General features: G+C 37.7%; 2 protein-coding genes across 9 annotated transcripts in view; one reads left to right on the forward strand and one right to left on the reverse strand.

The window, feature by feature from the left end:
- Positions 1-5,620, reverse strand: part of itgbl1 (integrin, beta-like 1) — a 39,595-nt gene extending 33,975 nt beyond the window's left edge. The window contains exons 1-2 of the mRNA XM_030124681.1: positions 5,345-5,620; positions 3,133-3,335 (exon numbers count right to left, since the gene is read on the reverse strand). Of these exons, the coding sequence (XP_029980541.1) occupies positions 3,133-3,335; positions 5,345-5,436 (295 nt within the window). The 5' untranslated portion in view covers positions 5,437-5,620. The remainder of the gene's footprint in view (positions 1-3,132; positions 3,336-5,344) is intronic.
- A 735-nt stretch (positions 5,621-6,355) lies between these two features.
- nalcn (sodium leak channel, non-selective) overlaps positions 6,356-20,226 on the forward strand; it is a 76,943-nt gene continuing 63,072 nt past the window's right edge. For 3 of the 8 annotated variants that reach the window (XM_030124652.1, XM_030124649.1, XM_030124653.1), the window contains exons 1-9: positions 6,356-6,465; positions 10,506-10,615; positions 10,819-10,880; positions 11,622-11,762; positions 11,973-12,155; positions 15,581-15,664; positions 15,771-15,910; positions 16,028-16,156; positions 19,623-19,774. In XM_030124652.1, the coding sequence (XP_029980512.1) occupies positions 10,839-10,880; positions 11,622-11,762; positions 11,973-12,155; positions 15,581-15,664; positions 15,771-15,910; positions 16,028-16,156; positions 19,623-19,774 (871 nt within the window). In that variant the 5' untranslated portion in view covers positions 6,356-6,465; positions 10,506-10,615; positions 10,819-10,838. Of the gene's footprint in view, positions 6,466-7,842; positions 7,956-10,505; positions 10,616-10,818; positions 11,106-11,618; positions 11,763-11,972; positions 12,156-15,580; positions 15,665-15,770; positions 15,911-16,027; positions 16,157-19,622; positions 19,775-20,226 lie in introns of those variants that run through there. The other 5 variants (XM_030124654.1, XM_030124650.1, XM_030124656.1 and 2 more) reach the window with 5 other exon arrangements.

Below are 20,226 nucleotides of genomic sequence, written 5' to 3' on the forward strand. Positions count from 1 at the left end.
GACAGCAGACCATGCATGCTACATGGGCCATTGAGCAACAGGGGAGGAGGCGTATTCTTCTCAATATGCTCTAAAAAAAAAAAAAAAACCTGCTGGTCCTATGAGTGCATGTGCATAAGATTCTTTGAATGTGTAACTGGTTGTGCATATATGTGGGTGTCTGTATGAAAATGAGCCTGATCAGTGTGTGTATAAGTGCATGTGTAGAGTGTGTGTCTGGGTGTGAAAACGCATCCCTCTCCTGATGCATCAAGGTTCCATTTGCAGTCTCTGTACCAGTGAATGAAACCCCATTATCAGACTGAAGCAGGGCCGTCTTTCTCCAGACTGCTGAACCATAATGAGCTCCTCACAGCAGCCAACTTGTCTACCCAAATAAATCACTCTGTGCTGTACGTGCGTGCACACACACATCCACACATTTCTCTATTAGACCTGTTCTCAATGCACACATGTCTCCATTAATGTCTGATAGCTCATAGCCCAGTGACTACAGAGGACAGCACAAAAAAGATGAGAGTTCTATTTTATTTCCAACAAGACAAAGGGCCCAGTCTTTCCTTCAATGTCAAAGGGTAAACTTTGACCTGATAAATGTATGGAACATCTTGGTAACCTGTTGCATCTTGTCCACTTGTACAGATGCATATGATGGTCTGATTTTTTTATTACCTCTGCCAAGGAACGGTGGAGGTTATGTTTTCATCGCAGTTTGTCCATCTGTCTGTCTGTTTGTTGGTTTGTCTGTTAGCAAGATAACTCAAAAAATTATGGACAGATTCGGATGAAATTTTCAGGAAATGTTGATACTGGCACAAGGAACAAATGATTAAATTTTGGTGGTGATTGGGTGGGGGGGCTGATCTGCCTTGGTGGAGGTCTGCGCTCTCCGAGTGCTTTTCTAGTTAAGTACACACTCACATCTTCAGTTTTCATCAATATTGGAATGTTCTATTCCAGTGTAAGTATTTCACAAACATAAAAATAAAGGTAATTTTCTGAACTGTTAGTGCTGTTGATTCTTTCTAACACAATTATATCACCAAAGGTTGAAAAAATATTAGAGCAACAACAAACATTCCTGGCACAGTGGTGTAGTTTTTAGCACTATTGCCTCCCAGAAAAAAGCTCCAAGGTTTGATTCCAGCACCAGCCGGTGTGGAGTTGACCTCTCTGTGTGGAGTTTGCACATTCTCCTCATGTCTGCTGAAGTTCTCTCTGGATACACTGTCTCTCTCACACCGTCCAAAGACATGCGTCTCAATAGGTCAATAGGTCAATCTAAATGGCTCACACGTGTGAATGATTATTCGTCTGTATATGTCAGTCCTGTGATAACCTGGTGATACTTCCAGGGTGTACCCCACCTTTGCCCATAGATACTGAGGTAGGCTCTGGCACCTCCAAAACCCTCACAAGGACTGAGCAGTTCAGTAAACAGATGGATGGAAAACAAACATTTTTCTGACTTTAAAATGAAATCTGAAAATTATATTAGCCACATTTCCTTTATGGTAATCTAACGCACCTTGTGAGGAGTAAATCATGAAACATGAGTGTGGAGAGTCTGAGACCTTGTAAAATTTCACCACTCAAAATTCAAAGCTTTGCCCCCAACAAAAGCTAACCGTGTATGAACCAAGCAGCTGTGTGTTTGCAGTGAGATTCTTTGAAGTGCTGCCAAGGTGATGAGAACACTCAAAGACAAAATTCTGGGCTGTTTTTATTTAGCAGTAAAAAAAAAAAATCTAACTGAAAAACAGTGAACATCTGTGAGATACATGGTTCATATCACAACACCATAACAAATAGACTGAATATTAAAATCTTAACCAAAAGTATAATATGGAATTTCACTGTTTAGTTGTGTTATCCTCCCAGCTTCTACACAGTAAAAAATACGTCAAAATTTCAGAGTCAAGCTATTTTAACCTAGATAGAGTATTTATAGCTCTATGGAGAGTAAATCAGCTCTAACAGTAGAAATAAAAGTCAGTGTAAAGTTCTGCACAGATGCAGTGTAAAATTCAACTCTACAGAGTGATGATTAGTGCCAGTCTGCTGCATTGTATTGTGGGTACTGGACATTTTACTCACTGTGTTATATTTTATGTGCAAGGGTTTGGGGGGGGGGGCGGGGGGGTTAAGGTTTATTTAGGTTAATGTGTCTGTTTTACAACATTTATTGGTCTTTTTATGTTTATTTTTTATTAATGTGACACCATTAGTCAAACCTGTAGGCAGAATAATGCCTTACCTGATAGTCGCTGTGAAACTGTTTAGTGTTAAAAGAAGAAATATCTTTAATTTGTCAAAATTAAAGTAAACTTGGAATTTTTAAAAGCCCTAGAGCAAACCAACTTCCTTCAAATTGTAAGTGTAACAGTAATGCACTCAATCTATCATTACTAACCCAAGAGCAAAATCAAGAAATTTCTGAAAGACATCTCATGACCCCCACCATGGGAACCCCTGCAATTCTACATTGTTTCGATATTAGCGTAGGGTGCAAACTGATGGAGAAAATAACACAGCAGTGAAATAAATATTAACACACTATAGAGTCATTTTTAAACTAAATTTGGAGTAAAAATAGCTCTATAAGGTGTAATCATGTTATTCTCAACAGTGTGAAAAAACCACAGCGCTAAATATGTTTACACATTTCATTGTTAATTCTGACACTGAATTGAGTAGAATTAACTCTGAAAACCTGACACTGACCATTGAGTAAATTTTGAGTGGAACCAACTGTTATATGAAACAGAGTTAAATTAAACTCTCGAAGAGTTAAATTGACACTCTTTTTTTTTCACTGTGTAGCTCATACTGTTACTGAACATCAGCTGCTAAGTTCATTTGCCAAGTTTCTCTGTTGTAAGTGCACAGTGTGGAGAATCTGGTGCATCACTTACTGACCCACTACCGACAACCATGCCTAAAAACTTGAAAATACTTGAAACCCTCTGCATGGACGGAGCTATTGGGGCACGGTAGATATTTTTAAAAGCCAAAATTGCATCACAAAACATACCAGTAGTGAGAGATTAAAGTTGTTACAATATGTTTGAATCCTCCCCGTAACCGCAAACCATCTGTTTGTGTTATGTGTCAACACAGATTTGTACTTACCATTACAAGTTATCCCATTATGTATAGCACAGACCCAGTCGTGGCATTCGCAACGTGGTCCGTAAAACTTTCCTGGATCTGTGGCCTGGCAGATGCAGACACCGCAGTCACACTGTCCCCTCCCACTGCAGATCTTACCATCAGGTGTCCGGCAGCGGCGAAGGGATGACTCTGTGGACAGTCTACACACACCACCAACCTGGCTGGTAAACAGAAAGAAGGGTCACTGACTATCCAGGTTTTAAAAATACTGTGGTCAAGGGTCAAATGTGGTATTCCACATCTGTGTCCGGCTTTTTTCCAAAGAAAGTGCTTTTACTTAGTGCTGGCAGAAATGCCTGCCACGTGTCTGCCTTTCATTTATAAAGAAAAAACACTGGAAAACACGTATAGAATATTAGTCTTTAGGTGAAGGGTGGGCCCAGTTTTATCTCACTTTCTCTTTAATTCCACTTGCACAATATCATGAAGAAAAAATGTTCAAACCTATAATGATTCTCAAAGAGTGTAGACCTCCACCAAGTCTGAGAACCTACTCTTTTTGTTATTAATCCACAAACAAACCTTTTTAAGTAATTCTACAATGAGCTGTTACTGTTCTAAGTTCACAGGGTCTCCAGTGTTAAACTGAGATAATACTGAAGATAAGGACTGGGCTAACAAATAACAAAACAGCTTTATGCTCACTCCAGCAGTTGTAGCAAAGCTTTGTTTTTACTCCATGGGGTTTCGCAGATAGATTTGTTTTATTTGGATTCTTTCTGACATTCTTTTTTGCCTCCTGTCCCTTTTTGATTCAGACCAGCTGTTCAATGGGGGAGCAGTAGACCTGTTCAAACAATTAATAGATCAAGTGTTTTTACCACTCCCATCTAAATACGATACACGGTTTGTATGTTCTGCGTGTTATATAAGCTCACAATTTACACTTTTGGACCTGACCATGTCCTCCACCGAGCTGCATGCGGAATTTTGAATGCACCCGATTATAAGGATGACATGTATTTCTTTCTCTTGACAACATGACATTAAGATAACTGCAAGTGTGACCTTGTCTGTTCTTTCCGCTATTCCATGCTCCCTTTAGTGCTCCAGCTACAGTTGATATTCATCAGGATTTCAACATCTGCTGGAAGCTTGGAATGCTGCTGTCAGGGGAGTTTGGTCTGTATACTTCCCTCAAGTCAGCCTCAGCAACCTTTGGGCTTTTTCATGCAGTCCAGAAGTTGACAGGGAAGGCAATGATGGAGAGAACTTCTGACCTCAGTGTATTTCCATTTTATACCAAAGCAGCCATCAGCATGCTAACATCTGGATCCACTGGCAAAACAAATTGTAGCTTGTAAATCAGTATTTGAATATGTAATGGAAAAACGTAAAGTGCAACCACCTGACAAATGGGAATTATTGTTTTGTTCGGGTGAATCTGATCTCTCTAATAAATGCTATGAACTGCGTGGTATATGACAGACACAATATAATCACTACATAGGCATGGTGCACCTGTTTGGATAAAAAAAAAGCTGTCTGCAGCTGATTCAAGTTTTAATCATATAATGACATTTGCAGTTCTGCTGACTGGGACTCCACTGTTAAAAGGCCAAGATAAACAATACACACATCTTTACATTCATATTTTAGCCATTTGGAATAACTGATGTCATTCTTTGCATATTATTTGCATTTTTCTTGAAACTGTAAGGACTGTCTGTGTAAAAGGTGAGTAACTTTATAAGAAAGCTTGCACAAGGTTTTGAGTAGAAAACTTCTATGCTGCAAAAAGTTATTCATTCTATGCTTTATGGTTATACTTTGCACCATAATCAGAACTCTAGCCAAAATTTCGGTCAAGGTTTGCACAGACTAAACCTCTGACTATAAACTGCAGTATCATGGTATAGATGTAGATTAAAACAAATTAACATCTTGACTCTGCTCTGTATCCTTAAATGATACAAACACAGTTCGTGTTATTGCCTTTTGCCCCACGACTTGGCATGCAGATTTCTAACACTTGGAAAATAAAGCACCATAAAGAAACTGCACAATAAACTACTACTGCAAACTACATACATATGCAATCTTAAACTTTCCCACACTGTACTCTTTCAGTGTTGCCTTTGTCAGCAAAACTCTGCGCCTCCCTCTTCCTTCTTACTCTCTAGACTAGCCCAGAATAAACAAGAAAAAACAAAGCAGTGTGGAAACTCACCTCACCGATTGCAATAAAGTGTCCTCCACCGCAGAGAGCAGAATCAGAAACAACGGCACTAACATGGACTGTACCAAAACCTCAGTGTGCATGTTTAAATCCCACAGAAACCTGAAGTAAAGTAGCTTGAAGGAATTTCCCAATGTTTCTCTCCTTAAACGGACAGGACAGGAAGAGAGAGTGAGAGGGAAAAGAACAGGAGAGAAGGAGAGAAAGAGCAGCAGGCTGGCCTGAACTGGCTCAGTCCCTTCAGAGGCCAATAGTCCTCTCCATACAAGTGCCTTTGATTAGTCTTGACTCTGCAGACACAGTCCTGGGCAGGAGCTAGAGTGGGGAAAACTGCCAAAAAGAAAAGTTAAGTCACCAGTTTGAGATGTAATTAGAAGCAGACTGTTTTTTTCCTTCATTTCCACCCTATTCTTTTTCCAGATGATTTTTATATGTTGCATGGTTGTTATGTCTTTGCTTTTAATTTGGTTGATAATGAAGTAGAAGCAGACTCGACATCAGACAAACAAGAGAAAGAAGCCTCAAAAGACACACCATTTTCCAGTTTGTTTTATGTGCAGCAGAGTACCTTTGTTTTGCAAGAGATGTTCTCGTCACGACATAGACAAGCATTGCATTCGTTTTGACTCCTATAAATGCACAAAACATTCTGTTTTTTATTCTGTTTATTCAGAACAGCTGCTTTCTTTTCAGATTATTTACACTGGTTGGTGTGCATGTCAGCTCTACTCTACTGGTTTCATGCTACAACTATAGCCAATTTAACAAAGCTATAATAAAGCAAAAAAAAAAAAAAAAAAAAGTCTAAAGAATGACGTTAAAAATATAATTTATTATTGATTGGTTGTGATTAGAATAGAGCGGGCAGTACGTCAGAATTTATTATTACAGTAACCATTAGGTAAATAAAACCTGCTCTGTGATGCAGCAATTTAAGGATCTAGGACTGTTGCCATGGAGACGCGGCGCGCCCCCCTCGCATGCTGGAGGAGCTGTTGATGTGATTGCTACCCGCGCGCTCCCGCACTCTCTCACACGAACCCAATGAAACCGGAAAACAGCTGATGTCATGGACAGGACAAAACACGGCTGAGAAGGGAAATTCTGCTTTCGTAAGTGATTCAACATGTTTCTAAATTGATGCTGTATCCATCGTGTGTTTAACAGGATGTCAAGCTGCCGTGCTTGAAGGTTGCGACTGACGCTCGAGGCTGCTGCTACGCTTGCTTTTGGCTCCTCCAGGAAGTGGACAAATCCTCATCCTCCGGAGTAGGCCTTGATAACATTTTGGAGCATATTCGCTGCTCTGTCACATGACCTTGTTGTCAGATGTCATATTTAGTCTCTAGAGCATCCACACACGCTGACATTTGTAATACACGCGGTATGGTTAGCTTGTTTTTATCCATTGTAGCATCTTAGCTCTCATCCGTTTCCATAGTAACCTTGGCTAGATGTCATTCACTCTTAGCATCTTGGATATAGATGTGATGACTATTTAACACGACACGTATCTACCTAATAGTAGTATCTTGTAATGTAAGGAAGTTTACAAATAGGATTTCATTTCATAACATATTATCTTGAAAGGCCAAAGAGCCTCTGCCATTGTTGGGCCTTTACAATTGTATTTTAACTGCTCCATGTACAATAGGCAAGGTTTTTCTTAATTTGCTGGATGTAGTAGGATTGTGATTAGCCATTATTTTCATAGTTGAGTGTTTTGTTGATTAATCAATCAATTGTGAGGAAAATGAAGAAGATGGACATAGTGTTCCCAAAGTCCAAGATGACTTGTTTGGTCCACAACCCAAACATATTAATAATAATAATAATAATAATAATAATAATAATAATGATAATACATTTTATTTGTATAGCGCTTTTCATATAACTCAAAGACACTTTACATGCAGCAGATAAAAACAGAAACAGACATTAAAAACAGATTAAAAGCAGGTGCAAAAGGCAAGTACACGGATATAAAACAGTTAAACATTAAATGTTAAGATTAAACATTAAAAGCAATCTTAAATAAATGAGTTTTTAAAAGGGATTTAAAGGTGTTGGGGTCGGAGCAGTGTCGGATAGAGAGTGGGAGGGAGTTACAGAGGGTTGGAGCTGCGATGGAGAAAGCTCTGTTCCCCATATTCCATTTACTGTAACACAAGAGGATAGACACCTGAAAATATTTAACATTTTAGATGCTGTTATCATGCAGTTTTGTCTATTATGATACTTGACATGTAACTGATGAATCAGGAATTACTGCAGCTCTAGAACATAGTAGTAATCGATTATCAAAGATACAGTCCAATCTCTGGGTGCTGCCAAGTCACCCCCTTGGGTCTTTGAAGGGAGACCAGAGGCTGATCTGTTTCACCTGTCACCTGAATAGACAACTATTTTGTGAAAACTAGTTCAATCAGACTAACAATGTACGAAACCACCTGATAAGATCTATCATTAACAGAATAATTGTTTTGTAGCACAAGTGACATTTTGAGGTGTTGCAACATGCATGGCCCATTTATGGAAACTCTACAATCCTAACTCTGCAAGAATGGGTCAAATACATCTTTTCTTCATTTGCTCATCAAAGGTAAAAATAACTAAGCCCATCATCACAGCTAAGAAATCCAGTCTGCTGTACCCTAAGACCTAGGCTATCTTCAGACTGCAGGCAAATATGGCCCAAATCTGATTTTTTTGCCCATATGTGACCTGTATTTGATCTGTTAAAGACAGTTTGAACAACACAAATCCAATTTTTTCAAATCCGATCCAGGTCACTTTCATATGTGGTCCTAAATCCGATACGTATCGGATATTTTGCAATGCGACTTTAGTCTGGACAGCCATGTCGCATTTATCTGACCTTTACGTCATTGAAATGTGACGAATGTCACAATTCTGTGTCCCTCAGTGTTTACTCCCGTAAACACAGTGCATGCCTTTGTGGTCACGTCAGGTCTTTTGTGCATGTGGATCACTTCAGGGTCGCGTTCAGTTCATACTCAAAACTGATAGAAGTCACATTTAATGTGTAATATGAACGTGCACACAAAAAAATCAGATTTCACCAAAAAATCCAAATTGTGCATTAAGACCTGCTGTCTGAACATAGCCTTACTGTCATAAACATTAGAAAAACACCAGGTAACTGATGCGATTGGCTCACAGAGATACACATGACTGAAGCTTAAGCGAATTAGCTGCAGGTTTGTTGTCACATTTTTAGCTGCAATTAAACCAACCTGATTGGCATCATTCATTTGTAGTCTAAATGTCTTTGGTAGTATTGTTAAAAAAATGAAATTATAATTCAACACCAAGTGTAAGTACTGTATCGCACAGACTCATCACACAAGTAATAGGACAAAATGTCTTCTAGCTCTGATAGTGAGGTCAAATGCTTTTTGTAGTGCAGTATGAAATAAGTCACACATCATGATAAACACAAGGGGATTTGGGTCTCCTTCACTACTTTGTTTTTGAGAATTCTTTAGTCTCTAACATGGATTGCCCAATCTGTTTTTATCAAATGTCAAGTTAGGTTTGGTCAGTAATCAGGAATACTGATAAGTTATATCTGGAAGCAAGTTAAAGAAACTACAATTTTATAATATGTTAATATTATCTATTGTCAGTTATCACACTGAAATGATGGAATAAATAATTGATAATTCTAAGTGTTATTTTCATATTTCAGGATTTGCTTGAGTCACCTGGTGAGTTCAGACAGGATGAAGCAGCTGCAAAAGAGACATTGGATAACAAAAAATAAATAAAAATGCAGATCATAAAAATGTGAATATCAGATTGCTCATTTTTTCCACCAAATACCAACTAAATATGTCTTTAGTGCCAAGTGAATTTATTAGAAAATGTGTGATGGAAACATGCTGCTGAAATCACCTTGGAAAAACCTTGATCCTTCACATAAACTTAAGCTATGACGGAGACTGATTTGTAAGAATACCTGAATTCCACTCAAACCTACTCAAGGTGAAGCATTAAAGGACAGGGCAGTTGTTCTACCTGTGTCTACTATTTCGCTCTCATACTTACTCTCTTTTGCATAAGGTGACACCACCAAAGTTCAATCTTAAAGAGAAGAACTTCAGTAAAGAAAGTTTTCCGAATCAAACAAATACTAACACTTACAATTAATCTGCCTAGTGATAGTATCCTGCCTGTGAGGAACATGTCCTTTTTCCAAATGGGAAAGTAATTGCAGTCTAAGCCACCTATACACCCACATAATAGCACTTAGACCCTGTAATTTTGTTTTCACTCTTCCTCACATCTCTATCTGCATGTTAAGTGTAGCAATTACACTGGGAAATTGCTTCTAACTACATGGGGTTTATAGGATGGACAGTTTCTTTTCTTGGTAGGAGCATAAAAAGAAACAAGGATGATACAGTTACATTGTTCCATTTGCATATTGTTTTTTCTTGTCATGTGTAGGTATTTGTCTGGCATTTCTTTATATGAATGTCAGGTTTTTACCAGCACTGCTTTACCTGCTGTGATATCAGTTTCTTTAGGACTTAAAAAAAAAAAAATCTGTATTGAAGTTGAATATTGCATTTCATCTTGGAATTATTATATGTTCTGCTTTTTTAATGTTACTGTTGATAGTACTAAAATAAACAGAAACCTGCATTAGCCTAATTCATTGCATTCTTTAGCTTTGTCTTCACAGGGTTTACTGTGATATTTGAGCATTAATAAATATTTTAAAGTTGCTTTGCCTGAAGGACTGGTTCACCTAAATTAAATTTAGGTTAATTATGTTTTTTTTACATTTTTATTTTTTCATTACATAAGCAGGATTTTGAGATTCCTGCTGCCATCATTAAACCAAACTGTTTCCTATTTGAACTTTTTATACCTAATAAATAGTCCCAATAAAATGGTTTGGTTTGATAAAAGCTGCCTCTAATGCTAAGAAACTCAAATAAAACTCTTAGAGATGTAGTCTAATTCTCAAGATCTTAAAAGAAGTAAATATGTTGTATTCCGATGTGATTTAGGTGAACCATGCCTTTTTCACAGTATACATGCTGTATGTCATGGATCAGCACCTCACTCTACTTTCTTTACTGCTCTTATAACTGCTATCATTCACTGACTGCTGCTGCAGGACCTCCAGGCCTTTAGGGCATTCTCCTTTTTGCATCTCTTGTCTCTCTCTGGTTGGTCTCTCCACCCCTCTGTGACCTGGGGATGAATGCACCAATGAGGAGCCTCACAGTGAGTCCCCTGGTCCTCTTCCACCTCATGTTCTTCTTCCACAACACCTCAGTCACTTACTCACTCATAGAGTGTGTCGCATATATGCCTTGATGTCAGATGTGGTGGGCATTCCTGTCTCTATGAGCGTACTGTAGATGTGGATAGTGTACTGTACACCATATAAACCATAATGTTGACTAACTGTTGTGTGTTATTTACAGGGTATGCCTGATCGCATGTTATGTGCAGTGCTGGAGCAATTTCAGCTTTACTTTTCCCTTTGGTATGTGCGCTTTGTCTCCATTCAGAGTGTCATTTCCTCTTCTGTTCTTATGTTGAAACGGCCTGTAAACTTTTCTTTTTCTGCATACACACACAAACACAGATATGGACATGCGTAGGTAACACCAGCTCACACCTTTTCACACTGTACAGTAGGTTGTGCAGCATACTCTACCGGTGCCTCGGTGTTCAGTATGGTGAAGATCATGTTTGATCTTATCAGATGGTAAGTTCCTGGAGCTGTTCCAATGTGAATACACTTGTCCTGTGTTCCATGTGTGCTACGTTGTGTATCACAGTGACCATTCAACAGTGCAACACGTTTCAGTTCAAAGTACACACCTCTGTTCTGGCAATTCAAGTCAGGGTAGTTCATTCTGCAGGATACACATCGCATTATGCTAAGCTTAATGCTACATGAAATCACACCAAGAAGCTGTTATTAATACACAGTTTACTTTATACTGTAATATGAATGAATTTTAAAAAAATGTATTTTATATGTTTCCATATTGGTACACCTCAGCTTTGTACAGTTATTACTATAAGCAGTGTCCTGATATCTGAGCTGGATAAAGTTTGCAGTAAATTGAGGAGTAAATTCATATTTTGACTAGAATCCACACAATTTAACTTGCAAAAAGTGGTGCTGCCACTGCCCAGACTTGGATGTAGCCAGAGTATTCTCCTGTTTTTTTCCTTGAGTTTTAGTCACTGTGTGGTCTGCCTCCCTTTCTGTCAGATCCACTCTCTGTATAGCACAGCAAGCCCCAGCATGCTGAAGAGGAAACAGAGCTCACGGGTCGAGGCCCAGCCCATGACCGATTTTGGGCCGGATGAGACCCTCACAGACAGCGCTGACATCTTCTGGATCAACAAACCAGTGAGTGAACTCATGCATACAGGTCTGGGTCAGTGTAATAGAATAATATCCTGCTCTGGTGGTTCCATTTTATTCTTAAGTCACTTTTGTTTAAGCATATTCCTTCTGACTAACTAAAATTTTGTGTTAAAAGTTCAGCAAAGAATGTACCAAAGTGCTAAAGCTCTCATTAACATTCCTCTCTGTACTTTCCTCATCCTCCTGTTGCAGTGGGTGCACTCTCTTTTGCGGGCCTGTGCCATCATCAGTGTCACCTCTGTGTGCATGAACACCCCCAAGACATTTGAGCATTACCCTCCACTGCAATATGTGACGTTCACACTGGACACACTGCTCATGTTCCTCTACACTGCTGAGATGATTGCCAAGATGCACATTCGAGGAATTATCAAGGTAATTACAGATAGACTTTGAAATGTGAGAGAAATTGAGATCTAGATTAAAAAAATGTTTTTACAGCATGTTCTTGAAAGCAAGAAAATAAAACAATGTGAGAGAAAATGCTGATACATTACTTTCTGTTGTGTTGGTTTATGTTCCATCATTTTATTTGTCTATTAAAAAGTCAACTAACTAACAAATAAAAATTTGCAGGACTGTTATTGGGCATATTGCATTGTAAAATAACATAGGGCGCTGGCTTGGTTTTCACAGTAATCTTCAAAACCACGTCACATAACTCCATCGATGTTTATGTGCCCATAAACAGTCAAAATGTCTGATCATTACAATCAGATCAGATGAGCTCAGCACATTGAGAAGTGCTTTGCCCATGTTTGCTCAGTGACAAAAAACAAAAACTGTGACTCTAACAAGAAGTCACCAAATATAGATGCCTGATTGACTACGTATGGCAAATTATTTTTGCAATAACTAGACAAATACAAGCATCTACTGTACATGGTATGAGCAGTGGATATAAAATGTCTACTCACGCCTGTTAAAATGACATGTTTTTATGATGTAAAAAAATGACACCGGGTTGCAGGTTTGTTCAGTACTGTAGTCAGCGACATCCCTGGTTATACAGTAAGAGGGTGCACACACTTACGCAATCACATTATTCACAAGTATTATTTTATCAAAAAAATAATCAGTTTGTTTTTCTGTTGAATTATTCAGGTTCTAGGGCACATTAAAGGTGTAAAAAATTCTGAAATGATTTGTCAATTTTTTTTTTTTTTACATCAGTTTCATTTTGTTTCATTTCGTCATTTTAGCAGGGATGTGTTGATTTTTTATATCAACTGTAATATATAGTGCATGATATACAATATTCAGGTAGTCGGAACATAATTGCTTATATTATAGATTAATTTAACATACAGAAAGCCTAACATAATGCAGCTGGCATTCTTTAACAATCAGCTAGAGAGATGTAACTGCAAAATGATATCACTTGGGTAACTGTCAAAATCATATCACTAATGCAATTCTTATCTGACCCATTTATGTAATTCCTACCTAACTGGGCTAACTTACATCACTTGTATAATTTTACCTAACTTCAAACCTTTTTATACTGTAGGTTTTACTGTACTCACACAGTTGCAACATACAGAACATTCTACACTATCTGTATCTAATTGCACAGCACGTTCTCTGTTATCAAGGACAGTAGCTGCCATGTCTATCAGAGAACACAAAGCATCTCACGCTGACACACAGGATCACAGACACACATCAAATCACCCCATCAATGTTTTCCTCCATATGAAGGGCCTCTGAACCCATCCTGACCCCTCCCAGAGAACCCTTGATTACCTCATGATGTTTGACCACTTGTCAGCTGACTAGGACTGTAATTTTGCTGTTGTCATTGTCCTATCGTCTTTTGTATATATAGCTTGCTGCTCCATTCTCACTTTCTCTCTCCTATGACTCAGCCTTGTGCTCTCGTTCGGGGGGAGTCCTTCCTGCAGGAAGCAATAAACTCACACAAAAGACCAGTTTTGACTTTTGAGTTCTCTATTGACAGATTTTCCTACCACAGAGACTACATAGGATAACAATGTGTATATATATACATATCTTACAAGTTTGCATATAATATCAGCTGACTTAAAATCCACTCTTACCAGTTTTTGAGTGTAAGTGAAGCATAATCAATACAATAGAAATCCTAAGGTAGATAGCTAATGTTCTATAGAATCATCTAGAAACAGACAGCTGGCAGATGAAAGGCCCATAATTACCGACATAAAGAGTGTGGACAGCTTAATTGGGAAATCAAGGATAACAAGTAGGGAGGAACTGAAGGACACAGAACTAGAGTCACTGATGCGGGGAAGCAGCATAAGAAATGGAACAGTTCTCCTTTCCCTAAATGTTTGTGTTGTTCTGGGAGGCAGATAAAATTCACAATTTTCTATAAAAGGGAAAGGTTTTTATTATTCTCAACTGTATTTGCCAGAGGGATAAAAACCTTTCATTAGCAATAAGCATATCCCTCTGACCCTTACCATTGTATTTTTGAAGAGTTTGATATTTATCCACTAAACTACAATTCATCAGTGGTTCCTTTTGCTATTCTGTTTTTTTTTTTTTTTTTTTTAATATCTTTTTATTTCACAAAAGAAAATCATCCAGATACAGTACAAACTTAGTGATACTGGGTCTTACATTTTGCAATTCTCTTTTGTGCACTCTTCCTACCCCCCACCTCTAAAGGAATAAACCAGCTAAATACACTCAAAAGTAACAGACCTAACATAAAAGTCTAAATATAAATAAATAATTTAAAAAAAGAAGAAAGTAATAATAATAATAATAATAACAATAATAATAATAATAATAATAATAATAATAATAATAATAATAATAATAGGGGTAGCAACATAAGCATAAACATAGTGATGCATACTGTAGCATAGATGATAGCAGTAGTGTAGTAGTAGTAGATAGTAGCAGGGCAGTATTCAGCATGTGGCATACAAATTCAAACTTTCTCTATACCAGAGAGTAAAGGGAACCAAAATTCATTAAAAAGATGGCCACGATTACATTCATCCAAGGTCAGTTTTTCTAAAGGTAAAAAATCATCGTATTTTTGAAGAGTTTGATATTTATCCACTAAACTACAATTCATCAGTGGCTCCTTTGGCTATTCTGTCTGATGTCCATCAATCTTGTACGTTGTTGATTCAAAGTGCTATTATCTGAAACTACTTGACTGCTGTCGGCAATGAACTACATCAAAAAATTAAGCACCTCTTATGGCTCTTCTTTCATTTTATCTTCAAAATTTAACATTGTTTGATGATTCTTGAAATTTTATTTCAAGTCCATATATAATCCACTATTATTGTATTGATGGACACTGACGTTTGAAGTAAGTAGCTGTAAAGTGTTTGCATGAGACAAGTGATCCACATAACGTAGCAAAGTAATTGTATGCTTTTGCTCTTGTCGGTGCATAATCAAACATGGCCCTTATCTGTGGAGTGTTTCTATGGGAAGCTGACCTCTTAAGAGCTACTTACACGTGCTCATTTTCTGTAAGTGGTAGTTAAGTGTACCCATTTTTGCTTTTTTGCCCAATGTCATTTCTGTTTCTTTACACTCCAGGAGCTTTAATATTTTTTTGCCTTATTATCTTGAAAACTTGAACATTGGGGTCATTCTTTCAACACGGGCACAGTGCTTTCCAGTGTTGGCAGATTGACTGTTCTCAATTGGTTTTAAGTAACAGCTTTTTGCAATAATAATAAGAAAAAGATTTGTTTATTGAGTTATGTTAACTTTTCTTATCTGTGTTCTTTCAGTCTTTTTATCTGTCAGTCAGTGTTGATGTTGTCTTTCTGTCTCTTCTTGCTCAGGGGGAAAACTCCTATGTTAAAGACCGCTGGTGTATGTTTGATGGCTTCATGGTGTTTTTCATCTGGGTGTCCCTGGTGCTGCAGGTACATTCCACTATTTGCCTTAATGGTTTTCTGCAATAATTTTCCTACAATTGCTTGTACAGCTTCTTTTGATAAACCATTAATTATCTATTGCTCTTTGTGCAAGGTGTTTGAAATAGCAGAGATTGTGGATCAGATGTCTCCGTGGGGAATGTTAAGAATCCCGAGAGCACTCATTATGATCCGGGCCTTCAGGATTTACTTCCGCTTTGAGCTTCCTCGCTCCCGCATCACCAATATTCTTAAGTAAAATACTATCATAAGCATTTTTCTTATATATACTTTGCTTTGCTTTATTAATAGTTGTTCTTGTAAAAATGTTTCAAACTCTTAGAAGTTTCATTCTTTCATTTCTTTCTCTAGGCGATCTGGAGAACAGATTTGGAGTGTCTCCATCTTCCTGCTGTTTTTTCTCCTGCTCTATGGAATTCTGGGTGTTCAGATGTTTGGAACATTTAACCATCACTGTGTCACGAATGACACAGAGTTCGGGTATGGCATTTTTAATACTGCTCACATTTTTTACCCCTCTGCCAACTTCTGGCCGAAGGGGTATTGTAATCATTTTGTCGTCTGTCTGTCCGTCTGTGTGTCCATTCAATGACGTAATCGCATTATCTGAAGACTGCATTGTGATTTATTTAAATCCAGGTTAAAGACCCACCTGTTCTCAGCTGCATTTGAAATAGAATTTTTATTCTTTTAAGATCAAAGTTTTTATCTGTTTTATCTGCTTATCTGTTTTATCTGATTATCTGTTTTACCTATTTATTACCTCCGCCAAGGAGGTTATGTTTTTGCCAGGGTTTGTTTGTTTGTTTGTTTGTTTGTTTGTCTGTCTGTTTGTTTGTCTGTCCGTTAGTGTGCAACATAACTCAAAAAGTTATGGACAGATTTGGATGAAATTTTCAGGGTTTGTTGTAAATGGGATAAGGAAGAAATGATTAAATTTTGGTGGTGATCAGGGGGGCGGGGGGGGGCACTGATCGTTAGTGTGCAACATAACTCAAAAAGTTATGGACAGATTTGGATGAAATTTTCAGGGTTTGTTGGAAATGGGATAAGGAAGAAATGATTAAATTTTGGTGGTGATCGGGGGGGCGGGGGGGGGGCACTGATCGTTAGTGTGCAACATAACTCAAAAAGTTATGGACAGATTTGGATGAAATTTTCAGGGTTTGTTGGAAATGGGATAAGGAAGAAATGATTAAATTTTGGTGGTATTCGGGGGCGGGGGGGCCCACGGGGGGGCCCACTGATCAGCCTTGGCAGAGGTCTGCGCTCTCCAAGTGCTTCTAGTCTGATTTTGTTTTGTTTGTTTTTCTCATGCCTATACTTTTTATTGCTTCTGCTGTAATGCTTTTAATGTTTTATGTAAAGCACTTGGAATTGTCTTGTTCATGAAATATGCTCTATAAATAAACCTGCCTTGCCTTGCCTGATATCTGCACCAAATTTATACTGTGGATACGTCTTGGCATGGAGCAGAAGCCTATTGAAAACAGGTGACCATGACCTACTTTTTCAAGGTCAAATGGCGATATGTCCTTTCAATGACGTAATTGTATTATCTGAAGAATACCTTGAGATATCCGCATCAAATTTATACAAAGACAATCTAATCTAGGTTATAGGACAGTAAATTGCAACAGAATGGCCAAGGGGCATTAAAAGTGTGTAGTATGTTATGTTTTTCATTGTTACTGATGCTTTACTTGTTTCCAACTGTGCAAGTTCATATATGTTAATGTCTTGGCTCTTTAATGATTGTCTTTCTTGAACCTAAAACCTCTGACAACCTGCACACCTACTTTATAAGGACATATTGTACATTAACATGCATTTAGCCATATACATGTTGGCTGAAGTGAATGAAGAATAAACAGAGTTGACATTAACATTCTTACTTTTTCAGAAACAGGTTTTCTCATCAGTGATTCTGAGTTTTTATGGTTGTGCAGGCTTGGCTATGTTCTTTCAAGTTTGTCAACATTAAGTAGCAGAGGACACGAAGCTTATTTTACAATCTGTCAATGTAACACTCGGTTTGCTTTCCGCTGTGATATGCTGCTTTAATTATGCCCTACAAAACAAATCACCCGTGGGTCAGCTCGATCAGTCAGTGACTGTGGTCTGCTGTGCTAAGACTGACAGATCGTGACAGCAACTCATCTTTTATGACCAACCACCAGCATGACCATTTATTCTATCATGTTAAATCGTCCTTTTTTATGTGGAGCAGCACCACTACACCTACTGCTCTCCAGCATTGCTCGGAGATCCGGTTTGCTTTAACTAAAGTGGAAACTCTTGGTCTTATTGAATGCTTTGTCCTGTAATGCAGTTCATTGGAGGTTTCACATATCAGAGGACAGATTTATACGGCACCATTTGCCAGAAGAGAACCCTTTAATCTGCAGTTATAGTTATGTAAATGCATGGGTACATAAAATTAGAGTGAAAACTGCTATTTAAGATTTCTGAATTTAATTATTAAGCTGAGGATGATGATAATATAACAGAGAACAGAAAATCCATGTGGAGACAGAAGTTGCGGGAAGCGATCGTGATGGTTTAAATCCTAGGCTGCAGCAAGGGATGACACTAATTATAATGATTAACATTTCCTACATTGTCCACCCTCTGTATTACGTTCATTTCTTCACAATAACTACCCAGCCCCTGTGTTCCTCTTCCCTAATGTGTGCCTAAGCACCTGTGGAACATTGCATGTATTGATCATGAGTTGCGCAAGTCATTCTCACATTTATAGCTCTGATTTTCCCCTGCGTCATCATTCCATATGTGGTGTGGCAGATGTCCATCTAATTTGTTCACTGTGCTCCTTCTTCTAATTCCTATATACAGTCTAACTGGGTATTTTGGGAAAAAATCTCACATGGGGCATCTGTTTTTCAGCCAAATGCCCTTGGCACAAAGTTAAATCTTTCCAGCTTTTCACACACAAAAGGATCTCATAGAAAATAAGAAAAAAATAACAAGGAACACATTTTCTGATACAAACAGGAGATGAAAATAGTTGTGCATTTGTGAACAATGTAGGATCTTCTTTTCTGGGTGTCTGAATTTTTTTCAATGCATGACATGAATTATCTTAACATAAATATTTATCCTATTCTGTACAGTACTGGTCTGAGTAGTTTAAAACATATCATTATTATTAGATATATTAATTCATATTGAGTAGTTTTCAGTGTTTTTTAAGACTCTTTAATTTCAGATATGATTGTTGGTTTATTTTCTCATTGGATGAAACCATGAGGATGTTTACGCATTTGCGTCACATATGCAAAGCTTTACAGATTAATTATGGTTTGATCGAGACAATCCACTATTTATAAACACTTTAACATAAACAAATTAATTTGTTTTTTGTTTTCATTTGACTTACAACGGTATGAATTTAGCATCATGGTATTGTTGGATGTTTGATCTCTTGTTCAAGGCTTCTTTTATCTCCGTTTGTCATTAAGAAAAGTGATACAGTAGAATTATTCAGCCCGGTGTAATTAGCTTTATCGAGATTCACCACTATGCCTCTGATTGCCCTTTGTGATAGTGCCATAAATTATCCCTTCTGATCCAGTACCCCTTAATAAACAATTTGGATGAATGTCTAGGCAGCCAATTTGAAGGCATTAATTTTCATTAGCGAAATCAAGCAGCCCCTTGAATAACACCTGTGGCTAAAAGACAGGGAGACGTGAAAAGAAGGATGAGGACAAGTGTGTGTATGTACTTTGCATGTGTGTGTCCACCAGCCAAACACATCTGTGTACATATTACACAGTTTAATCTGATCTTATTTTACCAGCGCACGTGTTCATGTTTGGTCAAGTTGTTGATTTTTTTTTTTCTTTTCTTGTTAGTGATATTAACATCAAGTGCAACATCTCTTGGTGATGTTACTTAAATAAGAATGTTTTCCTTTTTTCAGTAATGTGTCATGGAACAGCTTAGCCATCCCAGACACCCACTGTTCCCCTGATGGTGAAGGTTACCAGTGTCCTACTGGGTTCAAATGCATGGATCTAGAAGAACTTGGCCTCAGTCGACAAGAACTTGGTTATAGTGGCTTCAATGAACTAGGTATAATCTGTGCCCATACACTAATGTAGGCAAACATACTCTATACGAGCAGTGCATTGTACAAAGTAGAGTCACTGAAGTATTATACTTAACAGCAGTTTATACACTTGCACTTTGCATCCCCATGACCCTCTGGTGGATTAAACGGTTCATAAAATGACTGAATAAATTAATCCTATTTTGCTCTCTAATTAGGAAGATATACTTTTTACATTTTATTTATTTTTCACTTTACAGTTTCATTTTGCTTTTGGACAAAATATAAGTTTCCATCTATGATATAATGTCATTGTAAGCTATTGATCTTCTCCGTAGTATCCAAACTATCTACAAATATTAACACACTGTGCTATTTCTACTTTTACTTAAATAAAAACATACTACCTCTGCATAAACATAAGCATTCACAAAAAAAAACATTGCAGTTTAGTTGAACACGATTTATAGAAAAT

The sequence above is a fragment of the Sphaeramia orbicularis genome, chromosome 21 (genome assembly GCF_902148855.1).
Source record: "Sphaeramia orbicularis chromosome 21, fSphaOr1.1, whole genome shotgun sequence".
Classification (NCBI taxonomy): Eukaryota; Metazoa; Chordata; class Actinopteri; order Kurtiformes; family Apogonidae; genus Sphaeramia; species Sphaeramia orbicularis.